This window comes from Melanotaenia boesemani, chromosome 14 (assembly GCF_017639745.1).
Source record: "Melanotaenia boesemani isolate fMelBoe1 chromosome 14, fMelBoe1.pri, whole genome shotgun sequence".
In the NCBI taxonomy this organism is placed as follows: domain Eukaryota; kingdom Metazoa; phylum Chordata; class Actinopteri; order Atheriniformes; family Melanotaeniidae; genus Melanotaenia; species Melanotaenia boesemani.
The window spans coordinates 12113448-12128696 of NC_055695.1; the positions used below are offsets into that span (position 1 = coordinate 12113448).

At 37.9% G+C, this 15249-nt stretch overlaps 1 protein-coding gene across 4 annotated transcripts in view; it reads right to left on the reverse strand.

The window, feature by feature from the left end:
• ddah1 (dimethylarginine dimethylaminohydrolase 1) overlaps nucleotides 1–15249 on the reverse strand; it is a 78303-nt gene that overhangs the window by 16673 nt on the left and 46381 nt on the right. For all 4 annotated transcript variants that reach the window (XM_042005701.1, XM_042005700.1, XM_042005703.1 and 1 more), the window contains 2 exons: nucleotides 6980–7079; nucleotides 3078–3151 (listed from right to left, as the gene is read on the reverse strand). In XM_042005701.1, coding sequence (XP_041861635.1) covers nucleotides 3078–3151; nucleotides 6980–7079 — 174 coding nt within the window. The remainder of the gene's footprint in view (nucleotides 1–3077; nucleotides 3152–6979; nucleotides 7080–15249) is intronic.

Sequence of the window (15249 nt, forward strand, 5' to 3'; positions counted from 1 at the left end):
AAAAAAAAACAATCACGAATGTCCAAACAGACACGAGAGCAGCCGAAGCAGACGCAGCCAGAACTGCAAGAGCTTGACTCAGCAATAGTGCACCTTTACCTCTTCTTGATATCTTATTACACAAAGTTCTACCTTTTAAAATTTGGGTATTTAACTTTAAAGATGGCTCCCAGCCATTGTTTGACTGTAAATCTCCACAGTGGTTTGCTTGTGCCCATATTACATTCAGTTTATATAATACAATAAACCATGTGAGGTCCTGCTGTTTTGTTTTGTCTGAGCCTACCTAACTTATTTCACCATTTGCTTCTGATTTAATGATGATAATGCTTGCAATACAATAAATCATAAAAACTTCAGTTTCTTTTCATGGGGCCCAAAATCTCTAGCAGCGCCCCTGTCAGTATCAAACCAGACTTGATGGTCTAACCCTGTTTTTATCTATTAACGTCAGTTTCTCATATCAAGCATCAGATGCTTTTGTTTGAGACTTGTTTACTCATTAACATACATACCTCTAATGATAAAATCATGCAAAGTACAAATATAATTTTTATCCATCTATGCAACATTTTACAACATTTAAACCACGTTTTTTTAGTAGAACAAAAATCTTTATCGTTTAATACCACAAATCATAACTATATTAAACAAAGGAGATGCCAGCTTGCACTTTGTTGAGAAACTGGCTTACAAATCGGAGCTAAAAATCAAAATGGGAAAAAAAAACAGTATTTGTGAACAGAAGTTAAACATTGTGCTTACAGCAAAGTATAATTTTAGACAAGCCGGGAAAATGTTACATCAGTTTTTTTAAATCACTGCATTGGCTCATATTAGGGAGACAATAATTGCGTCAGAAATACATAATTATACATGGCGCTGGCTTCTTTTGTGGCTCTTCTGGCTCAAATGGGATAATTTAGAATAATATATATATATATATATATATATATGTATATATATATATATATATAGTATAGGGATAATTCAAAACATATTATTTTGTCAGCGCTCTTCCTCAGCGGCTTCATCTTACCGCTGTACCGTGTCGTTTATCAGCTGTTATTCATGTCAGATCTGCCAGGCGGTGCGAACTGTAATACTAAAGTCATCAGATAAAAGACAAATACAAAACATTAAGGAGGCAATAGAAATCAGAAAGCGGGCCAAAAACACCATCAAGAGTGATGAGGAAGCGTTTATGCTCTCACACAGAGGCCATTGGGGGGTGAAGGCAATCTGGCGGATGTCAGGTTCGTCAGGTTGGCCGTGTCCATGAATAACAGCTGATGAGTGACATGTTACAGCAGTCAGATTACATTTCTGAGGCAGAGTACAGACGAAATAGTCTATATTTAAGAAAGAAGATTAAATAATCCCTTTTGAGCCAGATGATCTTACAGACAGGCCAGCATCACATATTATGATGTAATTTTTCACACAAATAGCCTAACATCTTCTTAATAACGAGCTGTACTGAGCAGTTAATAATTCAGTCATGAAAATTAATGGAAGTTGGAGTTTATTTAATAAATTATCAATAAATCATATCAACCTCACTTTACAGTCTCAACACAAGCAGCCAAAACATTAAAGCAGCAAGATGCTTGATACTGTTTAGCAAAACTCTTCGTCTGCACTTGTAATTAATCCGTTAAAGCACTACGTTACAAAGTCCTCTGTTAACATGGACATAAAGTCATTGTCAGGTGTATGTGCCTGTCATGTTGACTTGATGCTGAGAGGGACAGATGCAGACCAAAAACACCTAAGGAAACTGAGCAAAACAGATTTAACAGGCTGTGTTTGCTCTGGGATCATCCTGTTTTTGTGATTATTCCGTGGTAAAGCAAAAGGAAAAAAAAATCCTGTGTCCCCCTGAGCGGCTCCAAAGGTTCTCTACTGGTAGGTGCTTAAATAATATTATAAACCTGTAGCATAATGAAGGCTTTTTAAAGGGTAAGGTGAACACATTTTCTTTGAGGCACACATGGTTTGTTGTTGCAGGGGCATTTTAACCCAGTTTATGGGTGTAAGTTACATGACTCATCTGTGTTCATGGATAAACATCCCAGCAAGTGGAATAGATTAAAATCCATCAATGCAGCAGCCAAGGTACAGGTTGGACTGGTTTATTTATTTATTCATGGTGCTGGGAAAACTGCCCACAAAGTAATTAATATGAGGGTTTCTCCCTTAAATCGCCTCTTTTAATCTGGGTCATCAACTGCTTGTTTAATTATTGTGAACAGAGGAAGCAAAGGTTTGCATCAAAAAATGCCTCAAAGCAAGCTGAGACCTGGGGCTTTATTTATAAAGCAGGTGTAAGTACAAAAACTGGCGTACACCAGTTATAGTCAACTTTTGTAATTTATAAAAACCTACCTCCACGGCAACTCTGACCCTGCCGTACGCTCAAAATCAGTAGAAACGTGAAGCTGTAACACCAACGGCAGAAGAATAAAACCAAACAAATGTTGTGAAATGTGGTACATTTGTGCAAAATCAAATATCACCTTTCATGTCCATTCCACTGGGACCGATGCATGAAGTCAATGAGTAAGTGTCTTAAAATTCAATACCACCTTGTTGCAAAGGATTTTGGGGATGAGACTACCCACTGAAGTCATTTACTGTGTCTGTGTCACATGATTTTTGCAGCTAACAGTTCCTGGCCAACTTTGTGGTCTAGCTTCCTGTTGCCACAAGGATGTGTAGGACCTCCCTTTACAGAAGCCATGTTTTAAACATTCTGACACTAAATTGCAATTTTTCTGACCAAATAACCTGGATTAAAATGTATTTCTATGCAGCACTTAAACTCTGTCCACTTTGAAGAACTGTAATGTGTTGTATTGTTGTAGATGCAATTTGCACACCTAGCTTCAATAGATTCTTGTTCACAAAGAATCAAGTTACCTCATGAAATACTAAGTCTTTTTTTTTTTTTTACACAGTTATTAAGGTCTTATTAGTACTTATTTTTATGTGTGAGGGAATTTTTACTCTATCACAGGAGGTACTTGTTTATTTGCTCATTCATTTATGTTACCTTTTATAGTACATAAACTTACCTTAAAAGCATCAGCTAGGATCTCTGCTCCTCTCTGATTGGTCCGTTTGGAAAGGCCCACAAAGAATTCTCGACCTGGAGAAAAAAGTATCATTTACATGGTGACATCTGGAAACCTGAATATGTTGAGTTTATGGTCATAGTATCTGAATCCAGCAACAGAGGTAATATGTTAAAGTAGGTGATCATTGCTGTCATCACTGTGTGTCATGTAGGTACTGTATACCAAGAACAACTGTGGTCAGGATGGCAGGGTGCATACAGACAAAGCCCTGAAAGCCTGGTGAGGCTGCAGCAGCACACTGCAGGACAGACTCTTTATGTTGCTGCTGAGCCTTTACAATATGAGCCATTAACCAGGGCCCTGCCAGCAGGAAATGTTCCTAGCCCTGCCATGTGAAACCCATTTTAGCTGAAAGGAAACGACAGCAGAGAGCCAGTGTCTAGAAACTCAATTAAGTGTACTATGCTTTTTTCCTACTAGCTTGTAAAGTGAAGAAGACACTGACCCACATTTTAAATCACCCCACGACTGTAACCAATGAACTCGAATCGAATATAGACCACCATGTTCTTGGTTCTGTTCCTTCATCAGTTTTATTACCTGCTGCCACAGAAATATGACAGCTGGGGTAAGTCTTGATGACTTGCAGGATACAAAACAGTTTTACTACAGATTATATGAAAGGGAAATTCTACTAGGTAAGCTGAGGCACCAGGTCACTGAGGTCACATAGAGGAATGTTTGTGGAGAGAATCCAAAAACACAGATGCATACTACAAGCAGGCAAACATCTGCTCTCATACTGTCAGTTAGCTATAGAGATTTTTCAGCTTCTCTGCTTTCTTCTTTACAACAATATCTTGTTATTCATACAGTTCTAACAACAGAAGTCTATACAGTATGCGAAGCAAATGCATACTGACCCAAATTTACATGTGGATCGTTGATAAGATAACATCTCTCTCACCAAGTACTTCAGTGTTTTGCTTTGTTTTTGTTTTTTTTTTTAATGCAAATATTCAAAGTATCTATGCAATAACATAAAATAAACACATTCATACATAAAGAAAACCCCTTTAAATACCAAATCCTCTTAGTAGCTTCACTCATAAAGTGATATATAATATTGTTTAGTATGATATGACATGATACTAAATTATATGATACATTTTATTGCCAAGCCATATGATGCAATACAAAGGTTAAAATACACTTTATAGTCCAGATAGGGAATTTGTTCAATAATCTACAATACAACCATTACACATCATAAGCTGTACAACCATTTGGGGGTAACATAAAAAAATGAAAAATAATTAAAATCATGATGCTATTGCGTGGCCTACACAACACAAGATTATGATTATTTAAGCTTATTTAAAACTTTTATTGAAATGAATGAATTTTTTAAATGGTTCAGTTTGCATTTTAGACTCTAGACTTTCTGCTCGAAAGTACTAACTCGTACTCAGAAAAAAGGATGCATAATGGGTCTGACTAAATTCTCTGTGCTTGTCTGAGCACAGACTGCTCCTGAATGGATTGAAGGGGAAGGTTTTTAGTCCTCCCAATTACCCTCATGGCAGACTACCAAACACAGCAGTATTGGCTTTACCTGTGCTGAGGGATTGCCATTACCATGCTGACATCCTGTACCCAATAATGCTCTTCAACACAGCCTGATAAAACAGAAAGGCAGTGCTGTTTATCATGTAATGGATTTGTTATCACAGGATTATAATTGGACAATAAACTGCCTCTTTTATTTATTTATTTAATTAATTTTATGATTGTCATGAACTGGCACTATAAATAAAGCTGAATTTAATTTAATTTAGTTAAATGTTCTAGTGCACTTCTTCTAGTGCATGTTCTTACTGCTCAAATTAATTCTAATAATGCTTTAGAGAGTTTATTGGACCTGATGTAAAATAAAAAAAAAACAAAACAAGAAAAGTAAAAACAAAAAAACCGCAAACCCAATTCCCACCCACTCCTTGAGCAGAGGTAGAAAGTTCTTGTTCTTGTCTTTATTGCTTCTTTTATACAATCAGCCATTGTAAATGGACTGCATGGTAACCAGAGTTGACCTTTGCAGAGATAATGTTCACATATTGTACTACAACTGCATCATTCCAAAGTGATATTCATATGGTAAATGGACTGTACCTATACTTTTCTACTTGTATGTTGACCTCTAAAAGCACTTCTACACAACATGTCACAATCACCCATTCACACAAACACACACACACACACACACAAACACACACACACACACACACACACACAGTATATTAACTGCTTTTTTTCATCTAGCACACACAATCATACCCAACAGACACATCAGGAGGCAACTTTAGTGTCTTGCCTAAGAACACTTTGGCATATAGTCAGGGGAAGCCTGGAATCAATCCACTAATTTTCTGGTTGGTAGACGACTGCTCTTCCTCTTCCTCTGCCCACCAATCAGCCATGACACTGACATTAGATGCACACTGAATAATACTGACCATCTCTTTAATTATTTCAGTAGGTTTCAGTAGATGTTTTAAACTATGTACAACCTGTCATGACAAAGGCACTCCTTTTCAATCTCATGAAAACTCTTGGTCTTCTTATTGTCATGAGCCCACCTCAGCAGAATAGAGTAGCTTAGATATATTAGAATGTAGACTGTACTGGTTATACTAAAGAGTTGTTTATACTTATTGAGAATATAATGTATGATGATGTGTTCATATCTCAAACCCTACAAATCACTCTATAGTAATGGTAATGATAAAAATAAGTGAATGGCTTAAAGGCAAAATAAGTAGCATTGACACCTAGTGTTTAAAATCAGAACTGCAGGCGAAAGACAAAAACACTGAAAGCGTTCTTCCTCCCTCCCCCTCGGAGAGTTTTGCACAGGTTGCCGGTTTGTGAGAGGACAGTTCTTTTATATACAGTCTATGGAGGACGGAGAACATAGCACCTGCAAACATTATGATGATGAAGATGATTCTCACACACAGTAAGTTGCTATGCTTTGCAATGCTAGCGCTAATTTCACACGCTAATTTACGTTAGCATAAAACAGATTGTAAACAAAAGCTACATTAATCAACAAATGCCATGCAGCGGCTGTTTTCCCTTAGTCTCACTAAATAAATGAATTTGATAATAAATTCATAAGTTTATAAGGACAAACACAGTATTCACTTGGCCTAAACAGGCCACCAATTTACTCCACTAATATATCCATACAGTCACACAAATTAATGTAATGTGTGCTGAGAAATAAATTAGTCTAAAATCTTTGTAAATCAAGATAAACTTTTTGGTTAATTTAAGCAAAATTCCAGTGCTTACCTGTCGAAGATAAACTTTGCCAACTCAGACTTCTCCACCTTGCAAAAAAGTCCCCAATATTGATCCTCGTTTTATTCCGTTTTTGGTCATTTGCTTTTTTAGCAGGATGCCAAGGCTTTTTAGCTTTTTCTGAAACTATTTCTGGTCCGCTTCTTTTACTAGCTTCCATACCTTATGTCTGCTCTTTTGCCGACATAAAATACCAAATGCTGGCTGTTGTTGTTAGGCAACCGTGGGGAGTCGCATATGATTGGATAAGGAACCAGGAAGTAGGAAAGAGCAACACAGTGCACTGAAGTTATTCCGGCACGGAACTCTTATTTTGAAGGAAAAAACACTTGACAAAGACATTGTTGATGTAGGAGACAGATTGTTTATAGTGAAGCTTCCTTTTATCCCTCGCAGCAAATGAGAACATTTTAAATTATTTTTACTGAAAAAATCCTAATTATTCAGCCTTTAATGTTGATGTTTTGATTGAAGATAATGCGGAAGTTAAGGTGTAATCATTAGAAAACTGTGACTGAGGATGCAGTAAAACCTACCTGTAAACAGAACATCTCCTCCATCCAATGTTGCATTCTCATCAGTCATTTCCACAATGTTTAGATTCAGATCCTGCAGAGCCCCTTTCATTGCCTCAGTCTGGAGAAAAAAAAAACACACACACATGGAGACAAACAAAAATACATTAAAAATTCAACAATAAGCTATGTCAGACTGGGGATCTTTAGGACTGTGTGTAAGAAATCCAAGGGTTCCTGATATTGAGTACAATGAAATATAATTCTTTCTGTCCAAATGGGTTGATGACATCATTTCAATGAGCCGTGAAATGATGTCATTTTGTAGGAAGTATGTTAAACTTTTACAAGGTAATGGTTGGGGAAAACAGGTAACTGAAGGACCAATGAAAAAATGCTGGAAATACCTCTCCCTTTCTCCTTCATTGTCTTTCATATATTTATTGGGAAGGATTGCAAGGAGTGCTGCCACCCAAATAATATTAGCATATTATGAAATGCATCCCCTAATGGAAAATTACGGGAAATCCACATTTTGCCTGTATGTCCTCTCTGCTGAACCTACAACCTGTGGATAGAGCAGGTCTTTTCTTGGCTGAACTCCTGCTGGTCTGCTCTCCTGTCTGACCGCCCAGTGAGATTTTACTGTCCTGTTTTTGGGGTTCCTGTGAGAGTAGTTTCCAAAGCCAGTCATGTTAGTGAGAGCATCAGTGTTTCCACAAGCCCTATCTCATGATGACCTCAGCCTGCTCACTGTGATTTTGGGCAAACATAACGCTTCTGCTTCTCCTCATCTGTGATAGGCCAAACCATGAGGTCACCCAGGTAGACTTCCAGATTGCACAGCAGGGGTCTAAGTTAGACACACGAGGGCATAGACGTACTTTCATTTCACCTGAACAAACAGACCTTTGTGCAAAAATACAAACACTATTTACTATTTCATTCTTAACTAGAAGTTGGATTTACTATTTAAAAGGGTTGTTTAAATAGTCTCTGAGGCTCATGGACACAATGGCTTCTTTCCAATCTATTTCACTTTCCAGAAATAAGACAAACTTTCCACCTCCACGTTTCATCTTCACAGCAGGCTCATCCTTACGCTTCAGTTAACCAGGAGGAACACAGCGTCCTTCCAAGAAAATGGGTTCACAAATTCATTAGTGGTTTCTTAAAAGCTTTGACGGCGACAACGTGCAGCATATTAAGTATAGGTAACAGCTAATCCTACTCGTTTTTTTCTTTGTGAATTGCCAAGGCACCTTCTGCTTTTCATTTAGTTAGGTTTGAAGATATGTTTTCTGGGAAATAAATAGGCTGAGTCAGGTTATGAGGAACAATCCAGATGGTTGAGAGCAAATTTTGCATTTTGATGTATTAGTCACGTGTTTTGTTGTATAGTGTGTCTATTGTGTCAATGCAAAGAAATATTAGTTGGTCCTTGCAAAGTTAAAAATTCTTCATGTGAAATCAGGGGTTCATCACATATCAAACTTGAAACAAATGATTCTATTAGGACACTGGTTTAAAAAAAATCCTGCGTGCATATCTCTCCTCATCAGTGAGAGCTGGTCTGCTGAAGACCTGAGTCTACTCCTGTCAACCCCAGATAAGAGCTGATTTTGTTTGATTTTTGTGGGAAGGCTTATCTTTACACACCTGGATTCACACATCAACCTACTCCTTATCTGGTCTCTGGCACATTGCAGCTCTGAGCACCACTCTGGTCATCTTCCTAGGAATCTGGTAGACTGTATGAGGCAGCCCTTTACCTCAGCACTCTGGCATTTCCTCTGACATCACTGGAGGTGATGTGACCCAAAATGTGTTTAGACTCCCCAGACCACCATGTGAAATGTTATGGTCCATGTATAGAGATTGCTGCACTGCTTCCTCTCAGTCTGATATGTATGTGTGGTGCACTTTTTACGGTGCCTTGCATCTTTAACATTACAACTTATGCTTAAGAAAGACATTTTGAGCAAATAGAAAATGAGAAAAGACCTTAGAAGTCTCTCTTTTTTAAAAAAAAATCAAGAGTAACACTAAAAATCTGGCAAAAAGCTTTGTGGGGGCAAAGATGTACAGAGAATTTATTGATCAGATTTGTTTAAAATTCTTATTTCAAAGTGATAAGTGCATAACCGTAACCCATCAGATGATTAATAACAATATCCCCATTATACTTCCAATCTGACACATCTTACTTCTAGGAATCAGCCATGCACTGTACAATCTGAAGCAAGCAGGTACTCTTTGGTCAACTGATTATCATTGTTCGTGTGTAGATCATTGCATTAGTATTTAATTTACAGATCCATCCCTGGTCTGCTGGCAAAATATTTATCTTCCTTTATGTCACACAGACACTGCAGTCCTAACTTTCACCCCCAGCCCTTTGTTACTGTAAATGTTCCCTCAGTGCATACAGAGCTTGGCAAACAGCCGTTCTCTTACTTTGCCCCGTAGATTTGGAACATGCTGCAACAAGATCTGAGGCTATTTAGTTGAGAGTGAGACATGTCAGTGAGACAGTCTATGCAAAGGCTAAATAACTATAATTTTTTTTTAAAAAAAAAGGTGACTAATTAGTCTTGTCAGACCCTGATGAATATCATACCCCTTTATCTTCATACCCCATCTGCCTTGAGGTGATATGTGAATTACTGTAATTAATCCACATGCAATGGACTGGAAACCTATCCAAGGTATATCCTGTCTCATCAGCCTAGTAGCTGCTTGGATAGGTTTCAGCATCCCTGTTGTCCTGCATTGCAATGAGCGGGTATAGAAGATGGATGGATGGATGGATGGATGGATGGATGGCAGTATACTGTCCAAAACAGTTTGTCTTTCATTTCTTCCTGCTGGACTCATGCTGTTCCCTGCCTTCCCTCTAGGCTGGTTATTTAGGTTGTGTTTTTCACTATGTAAACTGATATGTGCATATCCTTGTTCAAGAATGGCACTTGTTCTTCTTCCTAATCCTGCCTTTGCTGCTCCTTTGGCCCACCTACAAGTATGCCTGGTTGAACTGGTGCCTCAGTAGTGTTTGCCAGTCAAGATGAGACAGTTATCTGGCAGATGATTTTCAGACAGTCTTTCATTCATGGCAGCTGTTCGTTAACTTAAGCAGCTCACCTTTACGTCTTTTGTATTCTTGTATGTTGTTTGTGTTAAATCTGGCTGTAATTGTAGTACTTACTTTGGAGAGAACTTAAATTATGTAAACATGCAGTACAGCTATAGTATTTGTGTTTATTTGGTTGCAGCTCTGCACTTGTTTGTGGCAAAATTTTACCTTCTATTTTGTGGAAAGGCATTTGAATATACTGCCAGGAAGAGATGCAGGCAGAAATCCTAGGATCTTGTAGGTCCACTGGAACAAATCTTGTTTATGTTGTGGGTACTAGGCAAAAAGAGGACATTGAATGTTCCTAAAAAGGATGCACCTGTTCAGTTAAAAGGTTTATAAAGGCTTTAGCATTTAAACACTTTTTTGTTGGCAGCAAAAGGCCTGACATATGCCAAGAAAAAATATTCCGAATGCCATAACATCTCCATCCGTCTGCATCCTTCATGTTGTTTATGGTTTGTTTTTAGGTTGCCATCAACACATTGTAATCAAGTCACTGAGATTTTATACGCCTTCATATGACATAACTTGTTTGTTTTTGCTTTCACACAAACTTTCTAGGACTTTCATTATTTTGACATAGGCAATCTGTAATCAGTTTTAAGTTTTATATTTCTACAGTAATGCCACAAATCTAGTTCTTTGACCTCTTCAATCATTTTTTGTCCACAAGACGTGGAAAGTCCCAATGGAATGGCATGTCAAAGTAAGATCACATATCTTGTGCATTGTAACTCTATATCAAAAAGTAACTGAAACTTATAACTCTGCTGCATGTGCAGTACTGAACTGAAAGCCAAGTTACTGAAGAAACAACAGGTGTTTACCAACTATAAAGCAGCCAATAAATATAACTAAATTATAATCTAATCTGATGAACACTTAAAAAAAAGAGTTAACAAAGCTGAAATCATCATTGGTGAGCCCCTGATAGAAGTTACACAGTAAGCATTTCACTGCAGGACATACATTGCTCACTAAAACAGACTAACCTGTTTAATTTCTTTGTCAATACTTCTTTATGCTACTAGTTTTTGGGTAAATTATGGATTCTAATTATGATAGTGAGTGACATACATCAGTGACTCACATATTGTGAAGTTAAAGTTACATTTCTGCAGTAACACCAAGTTATAATCAACAGAAAATTAGCTTACAGGGAATCTATCAAGGCCTAAAGGTGTCCTGTAAACATGGGAGCTGCAACCTGTGTATTAATCAGGTCTTATGGGTTGAAGGAACACTTTCACAGTTTGGGAAATTTGTTTAGTTGCCTTCTTTAGACATAAGGGTAAGAGAGAAAAAAAAATACAGTAGATCCAAACTTGAAAATGTGCTCTAACCAGCACCCTTCAGACTTACTCATTAACATATTGTCTTGTTTGACTATGTCCAACCCATTTTCCTACTCCTCATCTTCACTCCTCCTATTTTTGTCTCACATTCCCTCTATTCTCTTTGGACCCCCATGGCAGGGTCAAGAATGCTTCTACAGTGACTTCTCATGCAGAGTGGCCTATTATCTCTCACTCTGAGGGACATCAGATACCCAAGCCTGTTTAGGTGCCAACTCACTTTGCCAGTCTTCCTCCTCCTCTCCCTCCAGCCATCCTGTGCTACTTCTTCTCTCTACTCTCCTCTTTTTTCCCCGAGTGCTTGGCCAGGCGACACACTGTTCGCCAGCACCCTGCTTTGAATGAAAAAGGCCTTTTAAAATTCATTAGAGGCTGAAGGCTCAGAGGGCCAGTTGGTCTGCCAGCCACATTCCTGCCATTCCAGCACAGGACAGAGGAGACGGAGCAGAGAGAACAGCCTTTTATTTGGGGCTTTTTATGGACCAATTCTCCCCTCTCTTGCCCCTGGTACCCGTGGATATCGCATTCTGCTAAAAAGGACCATCAGTCTGATAGAGCATGGTGTATTTGGAAAGGGAATTGAGAACACAACAATAGCATTCCTGAGGGTCATCCTAGCCTCCCTGCACCAGGCAACAGAGTCCCACGGTCCAGTATAATGGGGATACAGCATTCCTCTGAGCTTCATATACAAGGAGGTTAATCTCTTTGACTCACAATAAACTGCCACTGTTTGTTATTAAGTACATAAAAAAGTGTTCAACAATGACAGTCTCTGGTTTTGTGACAAATTATTGTTTTTCAGCAACACAAACTTGTCAGTAGAATAAAAAACAGTTAACTTAAGGACACAAATGTTCCATAGAGTTTAAGGAATCTGCTCACTCAGAGCATCATAAAGTAATTTGACCCACAAAATTGTCCAGATATTTAGTTATATCTTTTGGAATTCCAAAAGATATGATGGTGATAATATTCAGAGGCACATTACGGTGCGTCAAAATAAGGGGAAAAGTGGCTCTGATTGTAATGACATGTGAACACAAGATCGAAGTGTGAGTCTTCTGCCAATGTGCGTCATAACTCTGAGACATTCGAGTCACAGATTACGATGGTAACAGATATCAGAGGCCTAATGTCAAGTTCAAAGACCAGTGGAGTACAAAATGGGAGTAATGGCTGAATTTCAGGGCAATCAACCAGGTGGAATTTAGAATAAATTAAGGGATTTTAATAGCTATGCTACAACTATGTGGATAAAGCTATCTAAGTATTTCAGATACCAAGTCTCTGACGTCATGTAAGAAACACAAAGATGATGTCCTTAGTTTGCTGAAAGGGCTAAGTATATTTAAATGACTCAGTTGTAGCTGTAGATTTGACAAAAAAAGTAGTAGTTTAATTGATCTCTCAAGAAACAGCAACTGGAGGTTTGAATAAATAACTCTAGGATCTTCAATGTGTTTCTGGTTAGACTATCATACTTTCACATCTTACACTTTGTTGGGCACATACACGCACACCGAAAGATAAGCAATAACATGCATATTTGGAGGGTAAAGTTGTGATATTAAACATCAGTGCTTTCTTTTCAGCCTCTCTTGTGGAAGCTGTCATCACAAAAGACTCAAACAAGTCATATAGGTGTAGGCACAGGTGGGAAAAGGAGATAGTCCAAGTTCTGTCATGGTGTTCAAATATTGCATTCAGTTAATTCATGGCTTGTAATGATTGAGTGATATGACAACAACTCATTTAGTGGCAGCCAAAATAAAATCTCGACGTGGCCTGCCCCTACATTATCCAAACGATCTTTATCGTATGTTGGAACATACCTGTGGTTAACCAAGCCATGGCATTCCCTCTCTTTTGCAACACCCCCCTCGACTTAAAGATTACATAAATGCTGAGAAGTAGGTCAACTGGAAGGCGTGCACAGTTAACAGTAACAGATCTGGAGACCCTCGCAGCACAGTAACCACAAGTTTCTGGCAGGCTGTCTGGGTAGCAGCCAAACCCACTGCACTGTCAGACTGCTTTCATTTGGGGCTCCCAGGATATCAGGGCACCAAGGAGGAACGTGCCACTCTGTAGACCAGCATGAGTACATTTTCAGCCATCTAACTGGTGGGATTTAGCTGCATGGCTAGGATGATACACATTATATGTTAAGAAACATGCAGAAAATTATGTCTGACTGTAAAATGAGTTGGCATCAGCTTTGTTAAACATTTGGTGTCTGTTAAACATAATTATATCTTGGAAAGCTGAGAAACCTCTGGGCATTACTCTTCATTTAATTAGATATAAAATGTGGAATCAATGTCTGACAAAAGATCCATTAACCTCAAAAGCACTTCTCTGTAATTAGTTTTCTTCAAATGCTTCATTGAATCGTCTCCGTTTATTATTTTTTGCATAAAAAGTCATGTAAGAAAAATACCAAAATAAACTCTAATTGCGTCTTCATTTTGTCCTCATGAAAGATACAAAATCATTTTTTTCAAGAAATGGGAATATTTTCTTCTCTTTGTCAAACTTTAAAAGGTTAAATATATATTTTTTGAAAATAAATCATTTTCAAGAATTAAAAGATATTATCTGAAGAAAGTGATGATACAACAGAAAAAATGTGTCCAACCGTTTGGGGTTATAGGAATATCTTTTAAAATTGTTATTGCTAATCATTTAGTAGTGTTATTCATACCTTCGATAACACCAAATATTTTCTACACTAACAATATGATGCATTTCGTGCTGCAACAACTGTATGACATGGAAGAGGCTTTTGGCTTCCTAGATGGGCATGCTCAAAGTTTTTATAGATGTCATATAGTCATATAGATGTTGCCGGACATGATGAGAGTATATAGCTAGGCCTTGAACAGATTAAATGCTCACCTGATCCAAATTAACAACTTTGCATACTTTAAGAATGGGTTATTATCTAATAAGGGGAGAAAAACAACAGTCTATGTCTCTGAGGTTTAGGATTCAATGATATTCTTTTCTAAATTTGTTCCAAATTGCAGTTTTACTGATAAGCATCAGAACTGCAGAGGTTTTTGGAAATTATTAGAAATGAAAAGGTTGTTCTCTTTAACAAAATGTGTCTGTCTAAGAATTACTCTTAGATAACCCTTTTGACACTTAGGATTAATCTTTTATTAAAACCAGGAGCATACACTCAGCAGAATGCTGGCCAGGGAAGCAAATATATAGGATGAATTGGAAGTCTGTCAAATATGTACTTGCTGAAAGGAAATACTACAAGGAAATGTTGAGAAACTTCATCCACAAAGGAACATACTTTTAGTGAACATTTTGTACTGTGACATCTTGCTGGTCACAGGGAAGCTCACGTAGACACCGAAGCAGAGCTGAGTATTACAAAAATAAACAGAAATCTGAGTATGTTTGACAAATCCAATGTCTGTCCCAGAGCAAATAAAGTACTTGCTTTAATCAGCAGGGCTGCAAAGAATGTGTCTCCTGCCTACCTCTCACTGCGATGGCTCCACAAATACAGGAGAGCTGCAGGCTAGTAGGAACTGATGGACAGCAGAGAGATGGAAGGAGCAGGTTTGGAATGGACATAAGCTTCCGCCACAGAGAAAAATAAAAAACAGAGGAGGCTTTAGTAAATACATCCCCACTTGGCACGGACTCTTGTGTGTTTATTGAATTTGACCCCCAAATATTGGACTTTTATAACCAAACAAGGGCTAAAAGCAATAAACCCAAGCAGCTCATAGAGAAATACCTTTCACCCATGCTTAGCTAAGCATGTTCTATAAAAC